The 18,786-nt window shown below is 49.5% G+C and overlaps 5 protein-coding genes and 1 non-coding gene across 6 annotated transcripts; 4 read left to right on the plus strand and 2 right to left on the minus strand.

The window, feature by feature from the left end:
• Positions 1–1,094: 1,094 nt before the first annotated feature.
• BCR38DRAFT_410519 (uncharacterized protein) lies at positions 1,095–4,094 on the plus strand (the record flags this gene model as incomplete). The annotated part of the gene is made up of 3 exons (XM_040858473.1): positions 1,095–3,112; positions 3,467–3,630; positions 3,769–4,094. 3 exons carry the CDS (start codon positions 1,095–1,097, stop codon positions 4,092–4,094), a joined length of 2,508 nt encoding a protein of 835 aa, XP_040713907.1.
• A 1,507-nt stretch (positions 4,095–5,601) lies between these two features.
• BCR38DRAFT_437359 (uncharacterized protein) lies at positions 5,602–6,594 on the plus strand. The gene has a single exon (XM_040860521.1). The coding sequence runs from the start codon at positions 5,699–5,701 to the stop codon at positions 6,527–6,529; it is 831 nt and encodes a 276-aa protein (XP_040713908.1). The 5' UTR covers positions 5,602–5,698; the 3' UTR covers positions 6,530–6,594.
• A 3,616-nt stretch (positions 6,595–10,210) lies between these two features.
• BCR38DRAFT_394688 (uncharacterized protein) lies at positions 10,211–11,742 on the minus strand (the record flags this gene model as incomplete). Its single annotated transcript, XM_040857616.1, has 5 exons — positions 11,529–11,742; positions 11,339–11,477; positions 10,730–11,149; positions 10,640–10,673; positions 10,211–10,589 (listed from the first exon to the last, which is right to left on the minus strand). Exons 1-5 carry the CDS (start codon positions 11,694–11,696, stop codon positions 10,211–10,213), a joined length of 1,140 nt encoding a protein of 379 aa, XP_040713909.1. The 5' UTR covers positions 11,697–11,742.
• An 823-nt stretch (positions 11,743–12,565) lies between these two features.
• On the plus strand, positions 12,566–12,668 carry BCR38DRAFT_t208. The gene has a single exon. It is a non-coding gene; the product is annotated as a tRNA-Thr (tRNA).
• Positions 12,669–13,615: 947 nt separating this feature from the next.
• On the plus strand, positions 13,616–15,359 carry BCR38DRAFT_437369 (putative O-methyltransferase). Its single transcript, XM_040860522.1, has 4 exons — positions 13,616–13,881; positions 13,939–14,225; positions 14,280–14,478; positions 14,532–15,359. Exons 1-4 carry the CDS (start codon positions 13,714–13,716, stop codon positions 15,084–15,086), a joined length of 1,209 nt encoding a protein of 402 aa, XP_040713910.1. The 5' UTR covers positions 13,616–13,713; the 3' UTR covers positions 15,087–15,359.
• A 2,222-nt stretch (positions 15,360–17,581) lies between these two features.
• On the minus strand, positions 17,582–18,370 carry BCR38DRAFT_346293 (uncharacterized protein; the record flags this gene model as incomplete). Its single annotated transcript, XM_040856248.1, has 1 exon — positions 17,582–18,370. The coding sequence occupies one exon, from the start codon at positions 18,368–18,370 to the stop codon at positions 17,582–17,584; it is 789 nt and encodes a 262-aa protein (XP_040713911.1).
• Between the last annotated feature and the right edge of the window lie 416 nt (positions 18,371–18,786).

Here is an 18,786-nt window from a genome sequence, read left to right on the forward strand (position 1 = left end):
CGTTGATGTCCTTGGAGATGCCGGACGAGAGCTTGATCCTAGAGAGGTTGAGGTTCGGTCGGTCATCTTCGCCTTTATTATAGTGTAGCGCAAATTTGGGTAGCTTGTTCTCTACTTCTGCGGGAAAAAATGGATTAGAATACACCATAGCATTATTCAGAATTCGCATCCACCGGAGTTGACACGATTCAGGTTACTATTTCAGGATGCTAGATCGCTCTTGTTGCCGGGAACGGATGTGAAATCCTTCCCCCTTGGATCTCGTACTCCAGGTTGTGTATAAATTAGAACTTAGGATAGAGTTATTCCTTCTCTTGCCTGTAGTCCCGCTATCATTTCTTGCCACGACGACAGACGTTCCCTCCTTTCCAGGAAAATCGACTCTCCTCGAGTGATTGATCGGTATTCATTGATTGAACTCAACCCGAAGCTGCTGAGTTACCATCAGAAAGCTACGCAATGTGTAGTCTGGATGGGTCGAGTCCAGTTGTTCGTGATTAGTAGCCGCTGTAATTGTTTGCACATGCCGCAAAGACCATGCGGTTGTTTTACATGGAGCACAACCAAGCCTAGCAATATCTCAGATAACTCAGTACACGCTCAGAAAACAGAGTTTGTATCAACTGTTGCAATTCAGATTGTGGGAACAACCTCAGGAATTTTCCACCGAGATTAAGTATAGCAATTTTGAGAAAATCTACAATTGTAAATTGTCGAACCCAAACTTAAACCTCGATTACAGAGCCACCGCAAGGAAAAGTTATCCACAATGGCTCGAGAGTAGTAAAAAGTAATGGCCCACAGTGATTCTTGAGAACACTGGAATAGAGTTGGCAGTAACCAGTGTTTACATCTCGCTTGTGTTTTGTATACCATGGACATAACTTGGACGGTAGGTTTACATTTAGTAGGAGGAATATTTTCTTCCCAGTCTTCGTTTACAAATCTACACTCGGAGTAGAGCAAATGATACAACACTCAATGTAGTTGCAGAGAAATTTATGAGTACACGCTCGCTCATAGAACCTCTAAGCAAGCCATCGCACGAAAGAATCGACAACTCGAAACAGCACAGCAACTTATCCAGCTTCACGATGTCGTCGTTCATTGAGAAGTTGGACTCTTTACTGCCCTATATCCACCGTTGGCCATCGAGCTACAAGGGTGCTAACAAGCGCGCACTTTCGCCATCAAAGTCTCCCGAAGCTCCTCAGCAGAAAGGCGGGACGTCCAATAACAATAATACCCCTGATAACCAAGAAGAGGAACCCCCTTTCCAGAGTCCTAGTTCTCACCGAATACATCCTTTCCACAACAGGCCGCTGTCTCAACCCAAGAACGAGGCGAACACGAAAAACGAGGGGAACTCCAACAAAGAAGGAGCTCTCAAGACTGCGACGAACTCCAAGTACAAGGGACGACATATACGCTGGAAGGAGCTTGAGCCTCCAGCTAAGACCAAGAACAACACAACACAGATTGCCGGCCCCGAGCGGCGTCTCACTGGGTGTCAGCGGCACTTACTAGAACTGCGTCGATTGGAGAGGAACGGCAAGAATGTTTCACAGCCGTGGAAGCGACTGAGTCCAGACCCTGAAGGATTCTACAAACTCGAAAATAGCAAATGGTTCAATGACAACTGGGAGTGGGATCCCGACAATCTTATTTATCGTCCAAAGGCAAATCCCCAGTCCGAGAACCAAGAGAATAGCAAAGAGTCTACCCAAGGGCGAGCTAGGCCTTCTCAACAACGACCACCTCAACGAAAGACTCAAGCATCGCAGCAAAAGGAACAGCAAGTTATCAAGGAAGCTAAGAAGACCAAGCCGGCTGTCCCAGAGGAGCTACACCCCGAGCTCGATCTATCGTTCTTCGATCGGCTGCCAGATACTCTGCCAAAGCAAGATTACAAGACAGAGGAGGAGGAGAAGAATAACGACAATGACAACAACGATGACGCCGAATGGGGTACGATTCGGTGTTCTGTCCCTCTCTTGATCCCAGCAAACACCCCTAACTCTACATCCAAGTTGAAGTTCGAAAAGTTACGTAAGGAGCACTACTCACCAGCCCGAAATTCATCATCGGAGACAAGACATAGCAGGGATATGTATTGTGCCTTGCAGAGCGAGTCGTCACCAGAGCCTGAGACCCAATCGAAAGGCAAGGGAAAGGAGAAAGCCATGGTCCAGGATAAGAGTGAAGACCAATCGAAACACAATGGCAAGGGGAAGGAGAGGGCTATGGCTCAAAGCGAAACCAAAGCCGACGAGGACACGGGAAAGGGGAAGGAATGGGCGACTGTCATTGAGCTCGCCCCTCCACTCCACGTCACCTCGAACGACAAGGGAAAGGGAAAGGAACGGAAGACCGTAATTCAACTCACCCCTAAACCTCAACCTCATCAACAATCACAACAACAACAAACCCCAGGCCAACCGCAGGATCGGGTTAAGGGAAAGCAGCGCAATACATTCATCAACGCTGACTCCCCACCGAGGGGTCGCCCAATCCACCGCATACCCGCCATCCGTGACGACAAAGAACGGCGACATGTTCCGCAACCTCAATCACGCCCTCGAGTTCTCCAACCCGCAGCCTTTCACCCCTTAGCCCGTCATGCCGTAGCTGCGCCAGCAGGAGCCCAACGCCCCCGCCCTGGCCTAAACCTGCAACAATTCCGCCAACAACGTCACGCGGAAGCTCAACTAGCAAGGGAGCAGTACATAGCCCATTTGCTTCAAGCTCAAGCCCAAGCTCAAGCACCGCCACAACCACAATTTCAACCGAGAGTATCACCATCTCAACAACAACAGCAAGTACTCCAACAACATCCGACGATAAATGACCGTAACAGCAGCAGCCTACCCCCTGACGTCGAACCCCTGAATAGAGCCCTTCACAGACAAGGCGCCCGCTCGCGCTATGAGAAAAAGAAGCTAAGAGATTTGGTGGAGAACGCCCAGAGGACGCGATTGACGGTTTATCTGAAGAAACTGTCGCCCAAAGAGGAGGAGGAAGCGGAGAGGGAGAGGCGGAGGGAGGCGGATCCGGAGGAGGCGAGGAAGTTGGAGGAGCGGATTGGGATTAAAAGGTTGGTAGGGATTGGAGCGTGAGTAGTGGATTGTGGGTTTGACGGGGTGTTTTGTGGCTAGAGGTAGGAAGGAGGGATGTATGCTGTTTGGAATATTTTACAAGAGAGTACGCATCCTTGATAGCGAACTTGCTAACGGGTATAAGCAAGATAGGTCGGAGCATATCCGCAGGGTCAATCTTGACTTCAGGCTTGAAGCTGATAGATAGAGCACAGTTCCCGCCACGGATTCCATCTCTGGCATAGTCCATTAATTGTTCATTATTCTTCAGTCTAGCGATCTGGACACCATACTCGCGCGGGAGTCCCCAGAAATCACCACAGAGCTGGCATCGGTCGTATTTGTAGGCCCACTTGACGACACGCAGGCAGGAATAGAGTTGAGCATTCTCAAACTCGTGGTCGGCGGTGGACTTGCGCTATGATTCAGGTGCAAGACGAACTTGGTGATGCGGCCCATGACGTTGGGCCCGCAACCGCGGCAGCCGTCGATGTCCCACTTATCGCCACACAGGAAGAGGCGGATACAGATGTAAGTAAGAGCAGCTTGCTTCCCAGGTTGTGGGAATGGTCCACTCTGTTGAAATGCGTTGGTTCGTTTTCATTCTCAAGATGACGGGTTGGTTGGGCAAGGGATCAGTACGAGAAAAGTGAGTAACTGACAGCCATGGTAGTGGCATCCAATGAGGGCGTTGAGCGCTTCAGGAGAGTCGCAGAGCTCGAAATCACCGAAAGCAATTTAGACGGGCTGTTCAAAACTAACAAGTTAGTGTGTTCTAAAGCAGCAGCGGGTGCGACTTACGCTCTCGTCGATGGGCTGACGACCACTAGCCTCTATCGAATCTACGAGGGAGGGGCTTGCATCCTTGAGGACGCCACTGGCCATCTGATCTCGGGGATCTTGCAAACGATGATGAAATCCAGAAGTTTGTTCCAATTATGGTACCACCTCACGTTTTCGTCTTCAGAGAACTTCTCGAAAATATCGGGCAAGTGGTGATCATCGAAATTGCCAATGGTCTAGTTTGAACCGGCGAGCGCCCTTCTTCTCGCCTGACTTGGTGGGGAGGCCCTCATCATCAACATCGAAGAAATCAGGACACTCCCAACCATCATCTCAACTGGACTTGCTTGTCTTGTCAATGTGCTTGGATACCTCGTCGATGCTTGGGGCGAGCAATGGAGGTCCTAGCCTCGACAGAAGTAACGTCCAGATTGAGGCCAGTTCCTTAGTCCTTGTCGGGGCGATCTATATGTCCCACGATAGCGGTAGACTCGGTGACCCTCTCCTGCGTGGGGGCGATGTTGGCCATTGTGAATAATGTTTTGGCTAGTGTAGTATAGCTTGGAAGATGAGGGTTGTCATAGAAAAGATCATGTGCCTTGTCTGCTTGTTGCGAAGCAGGCGAATGGTTCTTGTGGCAATAGATAATCAGTTCTGCGGATAGAAGAAGCAATGATTGTGGCTTTTGCGTTGCAGATTGATGGGGTGGGGTAAATTATGTATGTACGAGGTTGCTGGCGCAAAAGCTGATCGAGGAAGTCGAGCGGGCAACTGTTAATACTGATCACGCAAGGTGCTGTAAGAACCTGTGAAGAAGATTTACTTCGCATAAAGCGCAGGTGGTTTGGGATTAGGAAGAGCAACTTATGTTTTCAAAGTTGAACGGAAGTATTGAACTGTACAGTCGAAATTGCAACCAAGGATACTTGTTGGCTGATGGAAGAATGGACGTGGCCGAACAGAGGTGAAGATGCGGAGTGATGCGGAGTGTTGCGGCAGATCGAACAACAAGATTAAACCCACAGACTCGGAATGACTGATAACTGTAAGACTTATATCCAATGTTTTGTGACGTCCAATCTATCAGCACGATCAAGTCATTTTGTGAAGTCAAGGTGGTCTGAGTTGCATCGTCAACTTGGTTGTCGCTAGCAAATGGGCGGCTAGACAACCAGCGAGAAAATTGGGGACACACTAACCAAAACCCGCCCTAGAATGCGGGACCTCGATCATTGATTGCTGTTCTATTCACACGATACTTGATACCAGTGATTCCAAAGTTGGGTGCTGGGGTTGAGCAGACGCATCAACAGTCCCTTTTCAAATATTTGGGAATCTGATTCTGTGCCCAGCTTCGACGCCAGTGGTTGCACTTCGGGATGAACTGCACCGAGTCGATTCTTACGGTATCAAAATCTATGGGTATATATCATGTATTCCTCTTCGTTGCTTATTCGATGGTTTGGCTGTCTTCAGTTGGACTGGATGTTTTGAACTTTGGTAGGCGCTCATGGCGTATAACAGCAATTTCCGGTGGTAGGCTCCCAAGCGTTGGAGGCCAGATCTGGTAAACATGCACTAGATCTGCGCGGTAGTCAAAAAGAAGCAGTGCTGGCCACATGGACCGAGTGTCGCTAGGCATGACTCCGATTCGGCATGGTGACATTACAAAGTTCAGGGGTGTGGTCTGCTCCCAAGACGACAACGTGGGTGTAAATGCATATGGAAACAGTAATATATCATTCATGAGTACAACAAGTATGTTGCTATGTATCCCAGCGCCCAATCCATATCCAAGTTACAACGTATAATCATGGCACATGTCTCCCATCACTAGCGTCTGTCTCATCATCGGGACCGCCCATTATATTGTACAAACGCTATGTCCAACTCTCCAACAACTCCTCGAATGCTTCAAAAATATTGGAGCGACTACTCCCGAAAAAAATTATGTAAACCCACGACGACTAGTTCCTGGTGTAGTACCTCCGATGCCGATCCTCAATGATAATCTCCCGGTCCGCGCTCGGCCGCCTCGGCTCATGCCGTCTCGGCGCCTCAATGTATTGAAACGTTGGCTGAGGCGGCGACTCGACCCTCACGGGGTACGGAACAGGAATGCGCACGGGGACCAGCGTCTCCCGCTCTATGATGACCTCGCGATCCCGGCTGCGCACCCTGCTGTGGCTGTGGCTTCTGCCGCTGCGCGACGACTTGGAGCTTTGGGTGCTGCGGGCGCTCGTGACCGAGGGCTCGACATCCACAGCGATGACTTCGATCTGGTCATGCTCGATGACCGGCGGCGGAGGTGGAGGAGGAGGAGGAGGAGGAGGAGGGGGTGGCAGCTCGACTGGCTTGGGCTGCGGAATTGGCATCGGCATGGGCATCGGCATGGGCCTAGGTGGCGGAAGTGCACGGGGTGGTGGCGGACGCGGGGGAGGAGCTGGTGGTGGGACTATGGTTGTGGTACGCGCACGTATGGTTCGGCTTGCATTGTGCGGTTCTTCGAGGTACAGGACTTTCTTGTGGTACTTCTTCTTGCGTGGGGCTGTGTAGACGGAGGACATGGTGTCAGTCTTTGGTCGTGCTTAGAATGTACAATTAAAAAAGATAGTGGCACAAGGAAGATGGAAACTGGTATGAGAGGATGAAACAGGCAGAAGATGTCGCAAAGGAGACTGATAATTCCTAACCTGTTGAAGTCCAGTAGCAGGTATAATCGGTAGACATGATCGTCGCAAGAAGTGGGGAGTCCAGCCTAAAATAAGGTTTGCGATCTGGGAGTGGAATGGCCGAGTCAGGCGCTTCGGTGCAGACCGCTGCGGGCAACCGTTACGTCACACGTCTCGGACAGAGCTCGAGCTTCGCTGCAGGGTCCTGGGGTCGAGTCAAGGAAGCTCGAGAGTTGGAAAATCCGGATCGAAGCAGCTTTAAATGGATGTCAGTGGAGGGAACTTCCACCAGGGCAGACCTCGGGATGCTTCAGAATCTTGATGCAATACGAGCAGACGAGGAAGGCCGTGTGCAGGTATCATCGCTCGAGTGATTCCTTGTTATTGAGCAGCTTCTACAGCTTGTTTGGTTACTTTGCAGCTTGGGGAGGCGATGGCTCAAGTACTCTCAAGTTATACTCCGTATTCTGATGTCCCCACAAGCGCCTGCCGTGGTCATTTGGGCATCGCGCCTTGCATCTTTTTACGCGCGATGTGTCTAGAATAGTCCAAACTGCAGGTGAAGCTATCACGAGCAGCATCTGCCCCCTGCTCTCAGGGTGGGTTCTCGCAGGCTCGTCAGGGAAAAGCCGGTCGGGTGGGCCTGATCCGATGACGTTGGCTCGGTGTGTGGAGGCCGTTGGGTGCGCATGACCCAATCCTGGACCCTTGTCAGAAAATGGCAGGGCCCTGTTGGTCGCTGATCTTGGCCTCAAATCGGAAGCTGGCATCTGCGTGCCATTGTGCTTTTTTGGCTGGGAAAGCCCAATGAGCTGGAATGAGGCTGATCGGGACCTGATCTGGAAAAGGATCCCTGGGCCCTCTAATCTGTAGGTGACCAGGTAGAGCCCGTTTCGTTGGGTGATGTGGCATTTGCTAACGACAATCAGGCTGTTGTTGATCTCAGGGACCAGGACGACAAACCAGTTTATTAACTATTCGTCCCTGGCGAATCAACGCTGTGTCTGCACCGCAACGAGCTTGTTTGGGCTTCAATGTGATGCTGATCTCAACGGCTACTAGGAACTGCCTTGGAGCGCCAGTAAGCGACCTAATCCGAGCCGAAGCCGTACATATCCCTTGCGCTTATACCAATGCTGGTGATGCGGGCGTGTCCGAGTACAGAGTAGGGCGACATCAGGCATGGGTGCCGGTCAAGGCGGTTGCAGAAGATACAGCCTACTTGTTGCTGCAATATAGGGACTCGTCGGTGCCAGTGATATTACGAACAGCATGTGATCTCCCTTTTGCTCAAAGTGACCGATTCGATGTCGATGCTGGCCCTCGGATGCACATCGATATTCGCTCGTAGAAAGTCACCGATCGATCAGGCATCTATGAGAGATACCTCTCTAGAACATTTGGTCGATATGCGGGCAGGGGAAGTCGACGTTCCGATCTGTGACACGTCAGTAGGCAGCCGAATTATGCATCAAGATGCGCCATTGGCAATGTCACCATTGGCGAAACAATCGGCTCTCGGGCATCAGCCTATGCCGCCTCGTTTGACGAGCTATGCATTGGAGACATGGGCGGAAAATGTAGAGTATGGGATGATGTTGCCTAGAACAGATAGTCGGCATGCTGTCAGGTGAGCTACCCCGTCTCGAGGGATGCACCGTTTAGGCTCTCGGGTGGAATATTATAACAACTGACAATATCTGAACTATGTTGTTCTATACTGCTCTGGCGATGATACGTGGCGTTCCTCTTCCTCCATCACTTAATCCCACTTCGACAAAGTCTGTAGGAGAAGAGCCTGGGACTGTTGCTACCATGTCTTGATACCATTATGTCTCGCGTCTCGACTTGCGGATTAATCCAGTGGCAAATTCTGACTTGAGCGAAAATAAGGCGATCGGAAAACGCCCAATTCAGGCAACTGTTTGGGCACCAATGGAACCTTCCGTGCCGCAAGGCGACAGCTTGACTCATATCTTCACTTGTATCCACTGATAGTGCAACATCTCTCGATTTCTCGATGATCGAGAGGTAGCATGTTTACACCAGAGCAGGCTATGCGAATAAAGGAGATTATACAATCAAATCATGACAAATCATCAAGAGGGAATAAGACAATCTATTGAGTAAAGAGTTGATTCAGTACCCATCAAAGAGACAATCATCGAGTTCCGACCACCAACTCCCACAACGAAAATTTTCGCTCTTGGTCTCCAAGAGCGAAAATTTTGTAAACTCTACTTTACCTCCTCAATACTCCTAGGCCGTGCCAGACGTCCCGCAGTAAGTATCACCTCAACGCAACTGAAAACTCCCCAAACATCACCAAGAGTCTTCTTACATCACCCCTTGAACATCCTCACCAGCGCCCCCTCGTACACCCAACCTTTCTCCACCCGTAAATCCACCAAAGCCATATCAACCGTATTGATCCTCGCCCGTAACTGACACTGATGTTCCTCATATGTCCTCGTGATCCACACACACACAGGCCCAGATAGAACAGCGGCCGGCAAAACACGATCTCGATCTAGTCGTGGTTGGAGAAGATGATGTTGAAACTCACTTCTGTTCCGTTAGGATATCCGCCATCCAGTATAGTTTGCATTATGTAGACATTCCTCTCTAAAATTCAAGAACATAGTCGTACTCCGTTTTCGATGCCCATTTGGTTGGGAATCCTCCGCAAACACCTGGAAGCGACCCGTCTTCGGTTGTATTATTGTTGATGCTTGAAGGAAGATGTGAGTATACAATTATAAAAATCCTCATAACGGTCGATGTATTGGTAATTGGGAGCCAGATTAGTACAGTATACAGGACATAAAAGGCTACTTGCACGCACTAAGGCGTCTGGCAGAGTAAGGCGTTGGTGGTCATTTTCTCGTATTGAACAGATGGACTGAGGCTTACAGAACATGAAGTGTTTGATAAGGTGCTGGAATTGGTAACATGGGATGAGACTGCTAACGCATCAGGGCTACACGATGGGATGTGGAGTAGGGTCGCACGCAAGCTGCAGCCCATAATGGCGCGATGGTGTAGTGCTAGCTATGGAACGTGGAGAGGTAAATTGCGGCAAAATAGCGCCTCATCTCACTAGCTTCGGCTAGAAGTTCTAATTCTGCACTATTTCTTGTTTTGGATGGACTATCCGAAGGGTTGCGAGCTAGAGCTGATACTAGAGTGAATCAAAACTTGCTTCTAGCCAGACTGTAACTTGTTTGTGCCAAGAGACTCCACACGGATGTTAGTCGCGGGCTATAGCTCGGATATTCACCCACTCACAAATGTCAGTTAAATTGAATCTTAAAGTCCTTTAACGGAATTATATGCGGCGATCTGCCCTTTTTCGTCTCATCGATTGGCTGGCACCATCATCTGTCCATGAAACATTACGTCTGTCGATTGACTACGAGTACAGCCTAGACGCAGTTCATTAATAAATGCCCATGAAATGTCTGCAATAATAGCAACACTTGATTCATCCATTCGGGCACCGCGCGGATGAACTGCGCTTCTTTGCCTTGCCGGTTTCCGGGTAGGCCTCGAGTGTAGAATGCTAGGTATGGTCTATTGTAGTCTATCCTGGACACGAAGTGTGGTTCAAGTATGTGTAAAGTAAAATATCAAAGGTCGGTACTTATGCACGGAGGAACTTTACGCGTTTCCTTTTCCCTCCAGCAAAGACGTTGGCACCACGCGGGGATCCGTTTTGGGTATCATGCCTGCCTCGTGCTCCTTGTCCCACTCCATGAACACAGCCACTGTCCGCAATATGCCCTGCTGAGACTCGCATCGCTCCTGCTGTGAGTCATTGAATTCCGCATAATCGTGTCGCAAGTCGTCTAAGCCCATTTCTGATGCCGACCTTTCCTCACTTTGGTGACTTCTCCCTCCGAGGAATGACTTGCTGGTCGGTTTCGAGCTCATGCGCGGATGACTCTCGTTGGTGGCGTTTTCTTCTTGGAATGCCCGGTAGAAAAATGGTCGGAGGGTAGGGATGCAGGCAGCGACTATAACGACGTTTTGCTCGATACTATGCGTCGTGTTAGTCTTATCTGACGGTACTTTGGTAGGAGGACTTACAGTCCCCATAAAATCAAAGTGGTTAGGTTGTAGACTGGAAAGATATTAGCCTGAACTTCCTGTGGCCCAATTGACGTGGAGTCAGCTCACAAGGATCGGTCTGGTCAAAAAGCAGGCGCAGGTATACTGCCTTGACAACTGTGATGGCAGCAGACAACAGGGTCAACCCCATCATGATACATATACCGAGCTTGGTTGAAAGCCTCATCTGCAACTTCCAAAAGGCCACGATAGGAACTACAGCCAAGACAATGTCGGTCAGTGTTGTCCATGCACTAAGCCAATACGAAAAGTCATTCATGACATTCGGGCTCCAGCAATGGCCTGGCAGTGATGTGTTCCATAGCTTTTCCAGTGGACTGCACATCACGAAAACGATTATGACAGAGACGAAGGCGAAGATGACCTGGAGAATTGCCATGGCGAAGAGGCATCGGGTTCGCCACAGGTTTGGGTCGAGAAGGTTGTTAACGAGAATAGCGATAGATATGTTTGGAAAACTGAAAGACCCTATGTTGAAGGCTGACCGTTTATCAGTAGATATTTTCGGCCGTTTTCCAACCTGCCATGGACCCACGCTTTCTTGAAGCCGTGAAGGCAAAAGTAAGAAGGCCATACGCAAAGGAGAGCAAGGATAGGAAAGACAGGGTGAAGGCTCTGTCCTAGCCAAGTCTAAGCAACAATGGAGCATGAACATACGGTATCCGATCATCTGATACTTCGCGGCTTCAATGGCCCGTTCCTGGCCGCCCGGTTCGCTGAGGACAGCGATCGTGTGTCTGCCTACACCTAGGTAGGCTGAATACGATGCGAAGGCGGCTGCTATAATGCTAAAGGCCTGGTGATACATATCAGTTACGGGGGTCAATATTTGCTAAAGGCAACTAACCAAGGCTAAGAAAATAAAGAAGTCATCCCAGCCCATTTTCTTGAGGATTCGTACGCGCGTAAACAGCTTCAGGGCTACCGTGATGATAGCAATTCCAGTGCATACACATGATGTGACTATGATCTCTGAGGATCGGCTTTCAGTCAAATCTACGTCCATGGTCGCCATTGTTGTGGGGTACTTTTATCGGACTTATTGCAAGCTATAACAAAGCATAGGATTCAACATGTCTCTGACCACCCCAGTTCCAAAGGAGTGAGGGTGGCCATAGGAGCATAGGGGCCTTAAGTACAGAAAGGTGTGCCTCTGGGCTACTCATTCTAGAGCAAGATGACAAAAAGCTGAACCGTGGCTGCTTACACCAGAGCAAGTTGAGAAACCCTAAACCAGCCAGAACAAAAGTCTGGTGCGGTCCGATCCGACGCCTCCGACGCCGCAAAAGCATATACTTGATATCGGCTCCCCATCCACTCGGTAATAGAAACGACCCTCGGGTCGAAAGTGGATTGATTCATTAAGGTTATTGCAACTACATAAGAGTAAGAACTTAGCTCCTTTTCTCGTATTTGGCGAGCTTACCTGGATACAAACCGTGCTATATACATGTTTATAAGCTAAAGGATTGATATAATCGTTTCTAAAAAGTTGTTAGACTTGAATATAAATCTTAATAGATATAATATTTAAATGAAAATCTTAGTAAATAAAGCCGGGGACCCTTATTCAAGTGTTAGTTAATCCCAGCTATAATCTTAACTCGTGTATAAGCGGCCATTAACCCTAGTACGATATTATGAAAGAGACTGCGAATTTAGAGGTTACTTAATGACCTATAGAGATACTCCTAGATACTACAGTCTACCATTGAGCCTGCTCTTGTGTTAATATGAAAGGTCTCTCTACTATATACGTGTAGTTCAGTAGCTAGACTATTGTTAGGCAACCTTTGTGGGCTTTGCCAAGACCACCAAGGTTACCACGTAACTTAGCCCTTTGGGGACTAAGTCCAACCTTCGTGCTCTCGATAGCATTAGAGTGTCGGCTGGTGTAGTTGGTCACTTCGCTGGTAGATAAGTCCCGATTTGAGCCTCGCCCACTTGGGTCGGTGACGAGTCGCGGGTTCGAATCCCGCAGCTGACACACAAGGGGGTTTAGTCAACCCTTACGGCGCGCTGCCCACCTTGTTGACTTCGCCTACCTAGCGATAATAGGGAGATTGGTGCAGTTTAGGATTACAAACATCCTAGCCAGTCGACCGTCACGCACTACGTCGGCGGAATATAACTCGACAGCCGGTCCAGAATTCGAACCGTTAATCCGACCTCTTATCGGACCTCGCCTATCCGATAACGCTCGTCGGTGAACCCGTCCCCTCACGATAGAAGGCGCGCAGCACGCCCTCTCGCCGCGATTCTTGCGAGCGTCTAGACCACGTTACGGTCTATCCACTTGAGCATATGGTTGAGATGTATACGCTCGACGAGAACCCCAATTAGCAGATACTACGACTTGTTGCGACAAAAAATAGTCGAGCATCTTCTGCACATCAGCAGCATCCCACCCCTGAGGACGAATTTAAGTGCCACATTACCACACTTATCGGTAGTTCAGGCAGGGGTTGTAGCACAGACTTAGGGAGGGACAGGAGGTTTAGTAGTCGTTTGGCTACAAGTTTACCTGTATAACCGCCCGACACGGCTTAAGGGCCCGCTATATCATCTATAGCCCCTTAAGGGAGTACTTGTAGAGGTACCGAGGGTTAACACCTACGGCGTATTTAATATTATTATTAGCATTAGAGAGAATAACATGCTTTTACAACTTCACAAATATTCGACCACCATTGCGTGTATGACGGTTTCGTCACAGGATACTCAAACTACTGAGGGTATTATTCGGGCTTACTAGCGTACTAATAAGCTTTTAGGTGATGATTAATTACGTCTTATGGGAACACCTCGACTACTGTAACTTAAAAGCGGCATTAAGGGGCCAAAACAGAAATGAATTTGACGTAAAGTTAGCGCGAAATGGATATTCTATATGTAGCTAGTCCTGTTAGCCTTGAGGCTGTGTCACAGATGGTTCGTGCGTAGCCACCACTACTTGGTTCCAGTTCACCAGCACTAGCCTAGATATCTTGTTCGCAACACACTACATTTATCTCTCTGTGTGACTCGACAAGATGACGTCCTCCAACATGGTCTCAATCATTGAGGATATCGTCGCGGCTGGAAAGGCGTACGAGGGCAACAGGGCTGGATCTCGTGAGACGCTGATCGACCTGAGTTACGCACTTGCCGGCAAACTCGAAATTCCAAGCGAGTTTCTCCAGAGAACCTTTTGGGCCGAAGTAGGTGGTGCTATGCGTAGCTGTGCGCAAGTTATTCTCTGTTCTGATCCCGAATAGCCAGCGAAATCGGCCAACTGCCGGACTGCCGTTCGCCTCAACATCTTCCAGCACCTCAAAGATGCAGGCGACGAAGGCCTCAGCGATGAGGATCTAGCAAAGAAGACGGGAGTGGGCATCGACCTGCATCTGCTGCAACGTTTAATGAGACACCTAGCAGTTTTTCATGTTGTGTCGTTCACAAAGGGAAAGTGGTGCGCTACAGCTTTGAGCAACGGTCTCGCGGAGCAGAATTACCAGAGAAGCATTGAATTCTGCTATGATTCGGGGATGCCCTCGTTTTACAAGTTCGTGTCTACACTCTGATTCGGCTAATTACTTTCTACTTACAAAACGTACAGATTCCCCGAATACTTCAAGAACAATGGATATAATCTCCCAAAGTCCGATACCGATGGACCATTTCAATATGCTCATAAGTCCCAGATATCCTTCTTCCCCTGGATAGAAGCCAATCCACCCAACCTTGCCAACTTTGCCACGTTCATGTCTGCATACAGAGCGGGCAAACCAAACTGGTTTGACCCGGGCTTCTATCCGGTAAGGATATCACAACCCTTCATGCTAAATTTTACTAATGATTACGCCTGAAGGTGAATGAGCGCCTTATTGAGGGATTCGATGCTTCCTACAGCGAGGTGCTGCTCGTTGACGTGGGCGGCGGCCGTGGACACGACATGGTCCATCTTTCAGCCCAATATCCTTCGCTTCCCGGAAAACTAGTTTTGCAAGACCAAGAACCTGTCATCGCCAGCATTGGCATCCAAGACCCGCCGTTCGAGGCTCAGGTCCACGACTTCTACACGCCCCAACCCATCAAGGCTCGCGCTTACGCTCTGCACTCGGTTCTGCACGACTGGGGTGATGAGCAAGGTGTACAAATCCTTGAGAATCTCAAGCCGGCCTTGAAGACGGGATACTCCCGCGTGCTTCTCTTCGAGATTGTCGTGTCCGAGGACCAACCGTCGCGTGCAGCCACGACGATGGACATGCAAATGCTGGCTCACGTGTCTGTTGGCGAGCGCACAGAGAAAGACTGGAGAGACATTATTGAGAGACGCGCAGGTCTGAAAATCACTAATATCTACATCTATCCTGGTGTTGCTGAAAGCCTCATTGAGGCAGAACTGCCTGGCAGTGGAACATAGGGGTAGATGATCCACCACGGAGATAGTCAGGGAATGGAGAAGAGAAGCAACCCAGGCTTGTGTGCTAGGTCAAAACAAATCGCGTTAAAACGGTACAAATAAGAACGCAGGTTAGGCATCCAGGAGTGACGTAGGGATAGCATAGATACAAACACAAACGTTCAGCCCCAAATATAGTACGTCTTACTGAATGTCATGAGGCCGAGGAGGCACCCGTCATAGCAACACTGTACTATGGCTAGAAATTAGAGACAAAAGTAACTATAATACAGCGACCCTATTTTACTAGCACAGTTAGCCGAGCCCACAACAGTGTTTGTGCGGTATGCTGCTTCTTCCTATCCCGTATACAGACCTGCGGAACCAAGCAAAGTCTTGTCCACGAACAAGAGCCGTAGGGCATTCTTCGAATCATCTCCTTCGCATTATATTAGATCCTGAACAACGAAAGCACAAAGCCCAACACGGGCGCCTTCAAGTGCATAGAATCGTGACCTGCAAGCCCCCAGTGGCAAAACTTCTTTATCACGTTGCCGCGAACCCAAGCACGAACGGCAAGTCCTGTCATGGCATATAACGAATAGTCAGGAATGGTGACATCTACTATACTCCAGCTAGCTTTGTGTCCTTTGTCAGTTGACGCATGGACCGAGAGTTCAAGTTTCTAGACACGCTCTGTCTTCCATATTTGACGTCCTGTATAAGAGTGATGGGTCGAATGTGGCTCCAACGTGACGGCTGCAATACTTCCTTCGAAGTAGTCCACACCTGTCATATCACACTGCAGGGACTGCCTATACTCTCCTGGAGCTGTTTGGATCGTTTCTTGTATTTCTATTGGCTAACATATCTGACCAGTTTCAATGTTCCGTCAAGAGAAATGTTACACAAGAAAAAAACAACATAATCCCATCTGTCACATGTCTCGAACTCAGCTACGACTGCCCGTATATAATACGACACCTTAAAAGTGCTCTAGCTAGTTGCATCCCGGCACGCCATTTGGCAAGATGTGAATACCTCGAACAGCCCAAACAACCCGGTTTCTATAGAATAGGAACATCTCCCTTAGCCTCTGGTTGGACACACCACTGTCAGCGGGGGCGGAACAGCAATACCCCTCGAAACGCGAAATGCAACCCACTCCCAGCGCCGCTAAGCTGGTTGCCTTTCTTCCATAATTCCAACACTAGTGGCCTTCCTACTCCCTGAAAGTCCGTGTGCCCATCATCCTGATTATCGCCAACCCTATTTCTCCGAATTGTCCGCCCCAAACTCAAACGCCACTCGATAGTTCCAGCCCCTGCCGAGCATTGACCATATACAGGACGAGTGATCCACACCCACCCATCTGTCAATCTGGGGTATGCTGATAATAGCGTGTAGGTGGGGAATTAGTCCCGCCCTCACCGGTTTGCCTCGTGTTGCACTTTCCACACCTGCCGTGTATCGTCTTGAATGATGCACTCCATCATCTCTATTCCGATTTCCTCCGCTGGGAAGTATGGTTGACGTATGAAAAGAATTTGAGATATGGACGAGCATTACAAATTCCAGGGTGATCCCTGGCGCGGATCAGTATGGGGTGAAACCCTAAGAGGTGATTATTTGCATTGTATGGGAGGGGTGATAGTTTCGTTACATCATTGACGAAGCAAACCTTCCAGATGTAAATTTCTTATACGAGGAAAAGATGGTCGTCGGGATGTTACTAACGAGCAACGCCAAATAATGCGACGAGACTATGCTGCGGTGTAGGAAAACGGTTGTCGGACCGGGGCCGAGAGTAAGTGGGTGTTTTCAGCTTTTTTATTCATTGGGGGTTGTATGCTATCAGCTACAAATATGTAACCAAGTTTTATCATGGGGACAGTACGCCCGGGTGATGCATCCTCCGTCCAGCGATGTTAACCGCGTGCATTTTCAGAACCGAATCAGAAGTTGCTATTGTCTCTTCATCCATCCTGTGCAGCTTGGCTTCTCAATGCCAACCTTAACACAAGCCCGCGCCATGAACCAACCCATAATCAAAAGACACAAAAGCCAAGATGCCACTGGCCAGTAAAACGACGAGAAGAAACTGGGTATATCCTCCTATAGTCCATGTCCTGCCTGCCTGTCCCTATGCATAGTTTAAGAAAATGTGTCTGCCCAGGACTGAATAAAGGTCGGAAGAGTAGTAACAGAAGTATCTGTCGTCTCGAAAATGACGGGTTGCAGCATGATCAAGCCATATATGTGCTGGGATCGGATGGTTCATATCCCAAACCTGCCCCATTGTATTGGAGCTTATGGTAGCACGGCCCTCCTACCGTAGGACTGGGGCGACATAATAAGCTTGAATGCAAATTGAGCCGCCCCTTGCCTCCAGCATTACCCCTGAGCTGAAACACGCATGAATGAAGTTGGTCTCCCGCACGTATCGAGCAAGGAGAGTAGATGTGAAACAACGTCACGTTAATCAGCCGAAATACGAAGTCGGCTCAACCAATGGCTCAACCAATGGCTCGCCCAATGTCGTTACGGTGAAGTGGTGGTGGGGAGAGCCCGGTAAATAGATTGGTCTCGGCGAGGTCGCCGAAAGAAGGCCGCGGAGGCGCCGCGGCGTTGGAGTAAATTCGAGAATAGGCACGTGTGCTAGAGTGATCGGTTGATGTGCGAGGTGACAGCTCTAAGTTCTCACCGTGCCATGCGTCGGCGAAAGACTTGATGCTGCTACTCCTCGAGCCTCGAGCTCTGTGGGTTCCTGCCGGTAAGTTCGGGAGCTTCGACAGTTTCGACGGCTGGCGCCGCGGTGAGGGCAGGTATGGGTAATCGCCAGGTATCGCCTCATCTGTCAAACCACTTCGAGAGTTGGGTGCTTTGGCGAGCACAGCACTCGGTGGTGATGGCGGCAAATCCATGCTCTGCTTGCGAATAAAAGAATGAGGTGACCTTGGCGAAACGTCGAGCGACGGCCGCGTCGAGCCGTTATGATATTGGATTAGACTGGGAGCCTTATGCGTATAAGTTGAATTACTCGAGTCGTGTTTCCTTCGCGCCACATCCTTCTCGTTGTTCTCGTTGCTGGAACGATTGACCTTCCACGTCGCAATTTCGTCGTCGTCGATGGGCGTGATTCCTCGATTGAAAATGGCCAGTCGTTTCAGGCGCCGATTGCGCGAGCAGAGATATACGCCGATTGTGATAACCACCACACCAACAACGGAGAGCACTGCACTGAGAGTAACGATGAGTGTACGATTATTCGACATAGCGTCACTGCTTGTGCTGTTGATTGACATGGCATTTTCGATGTTGGTCGCTCTGGCAGTGGCAGAACCCGAAGATGCAACATCCATCGTAGAAGAGGATGACGCGGCGATGAGGCTAGTGCCCTCTGCAGACGACAAAGTTGAAGCTAATAAAGACGCTGTCCTTGGAAAGTTCGTCAAAGAAAGACTCGGCATTGAACCATTCGTCGTGGATGAGCGAAAAGAAACAATGGTGGGGTCTTGGACGCCGGGACAGAAACAGTCAGCGTGCTAATGCTGGCTGACGACAGTACTGATGTTAATGTCGTCGGCGGTCGGATCCCAGAGGAACTTGGAGCACCTAGGGTAGACCAGCCGGTCGGCTTGGAGGTGTTGGCTCGTCCTCCTCGTCGCTATCCTTGGGATCTACACGTAATGTCAGATACGAGCCAACATGACGTTTTCGT

The sequence above is a fragment of the Pseudomassariella vexata genome, assembly GCF_002105095.1.
Source record: "Pseudomassariella vexata strain CBS 129021 chromosome Unknown BCR38scaffold_9, whole genome shotgun sequence".
NCBI lineage: Eukaryota > Fungi > Ascomycota > Sordariomycetes > Amphisphaeriales > Pseudomassariaceae > Pseudomassariella > Pseudomassariella vexata.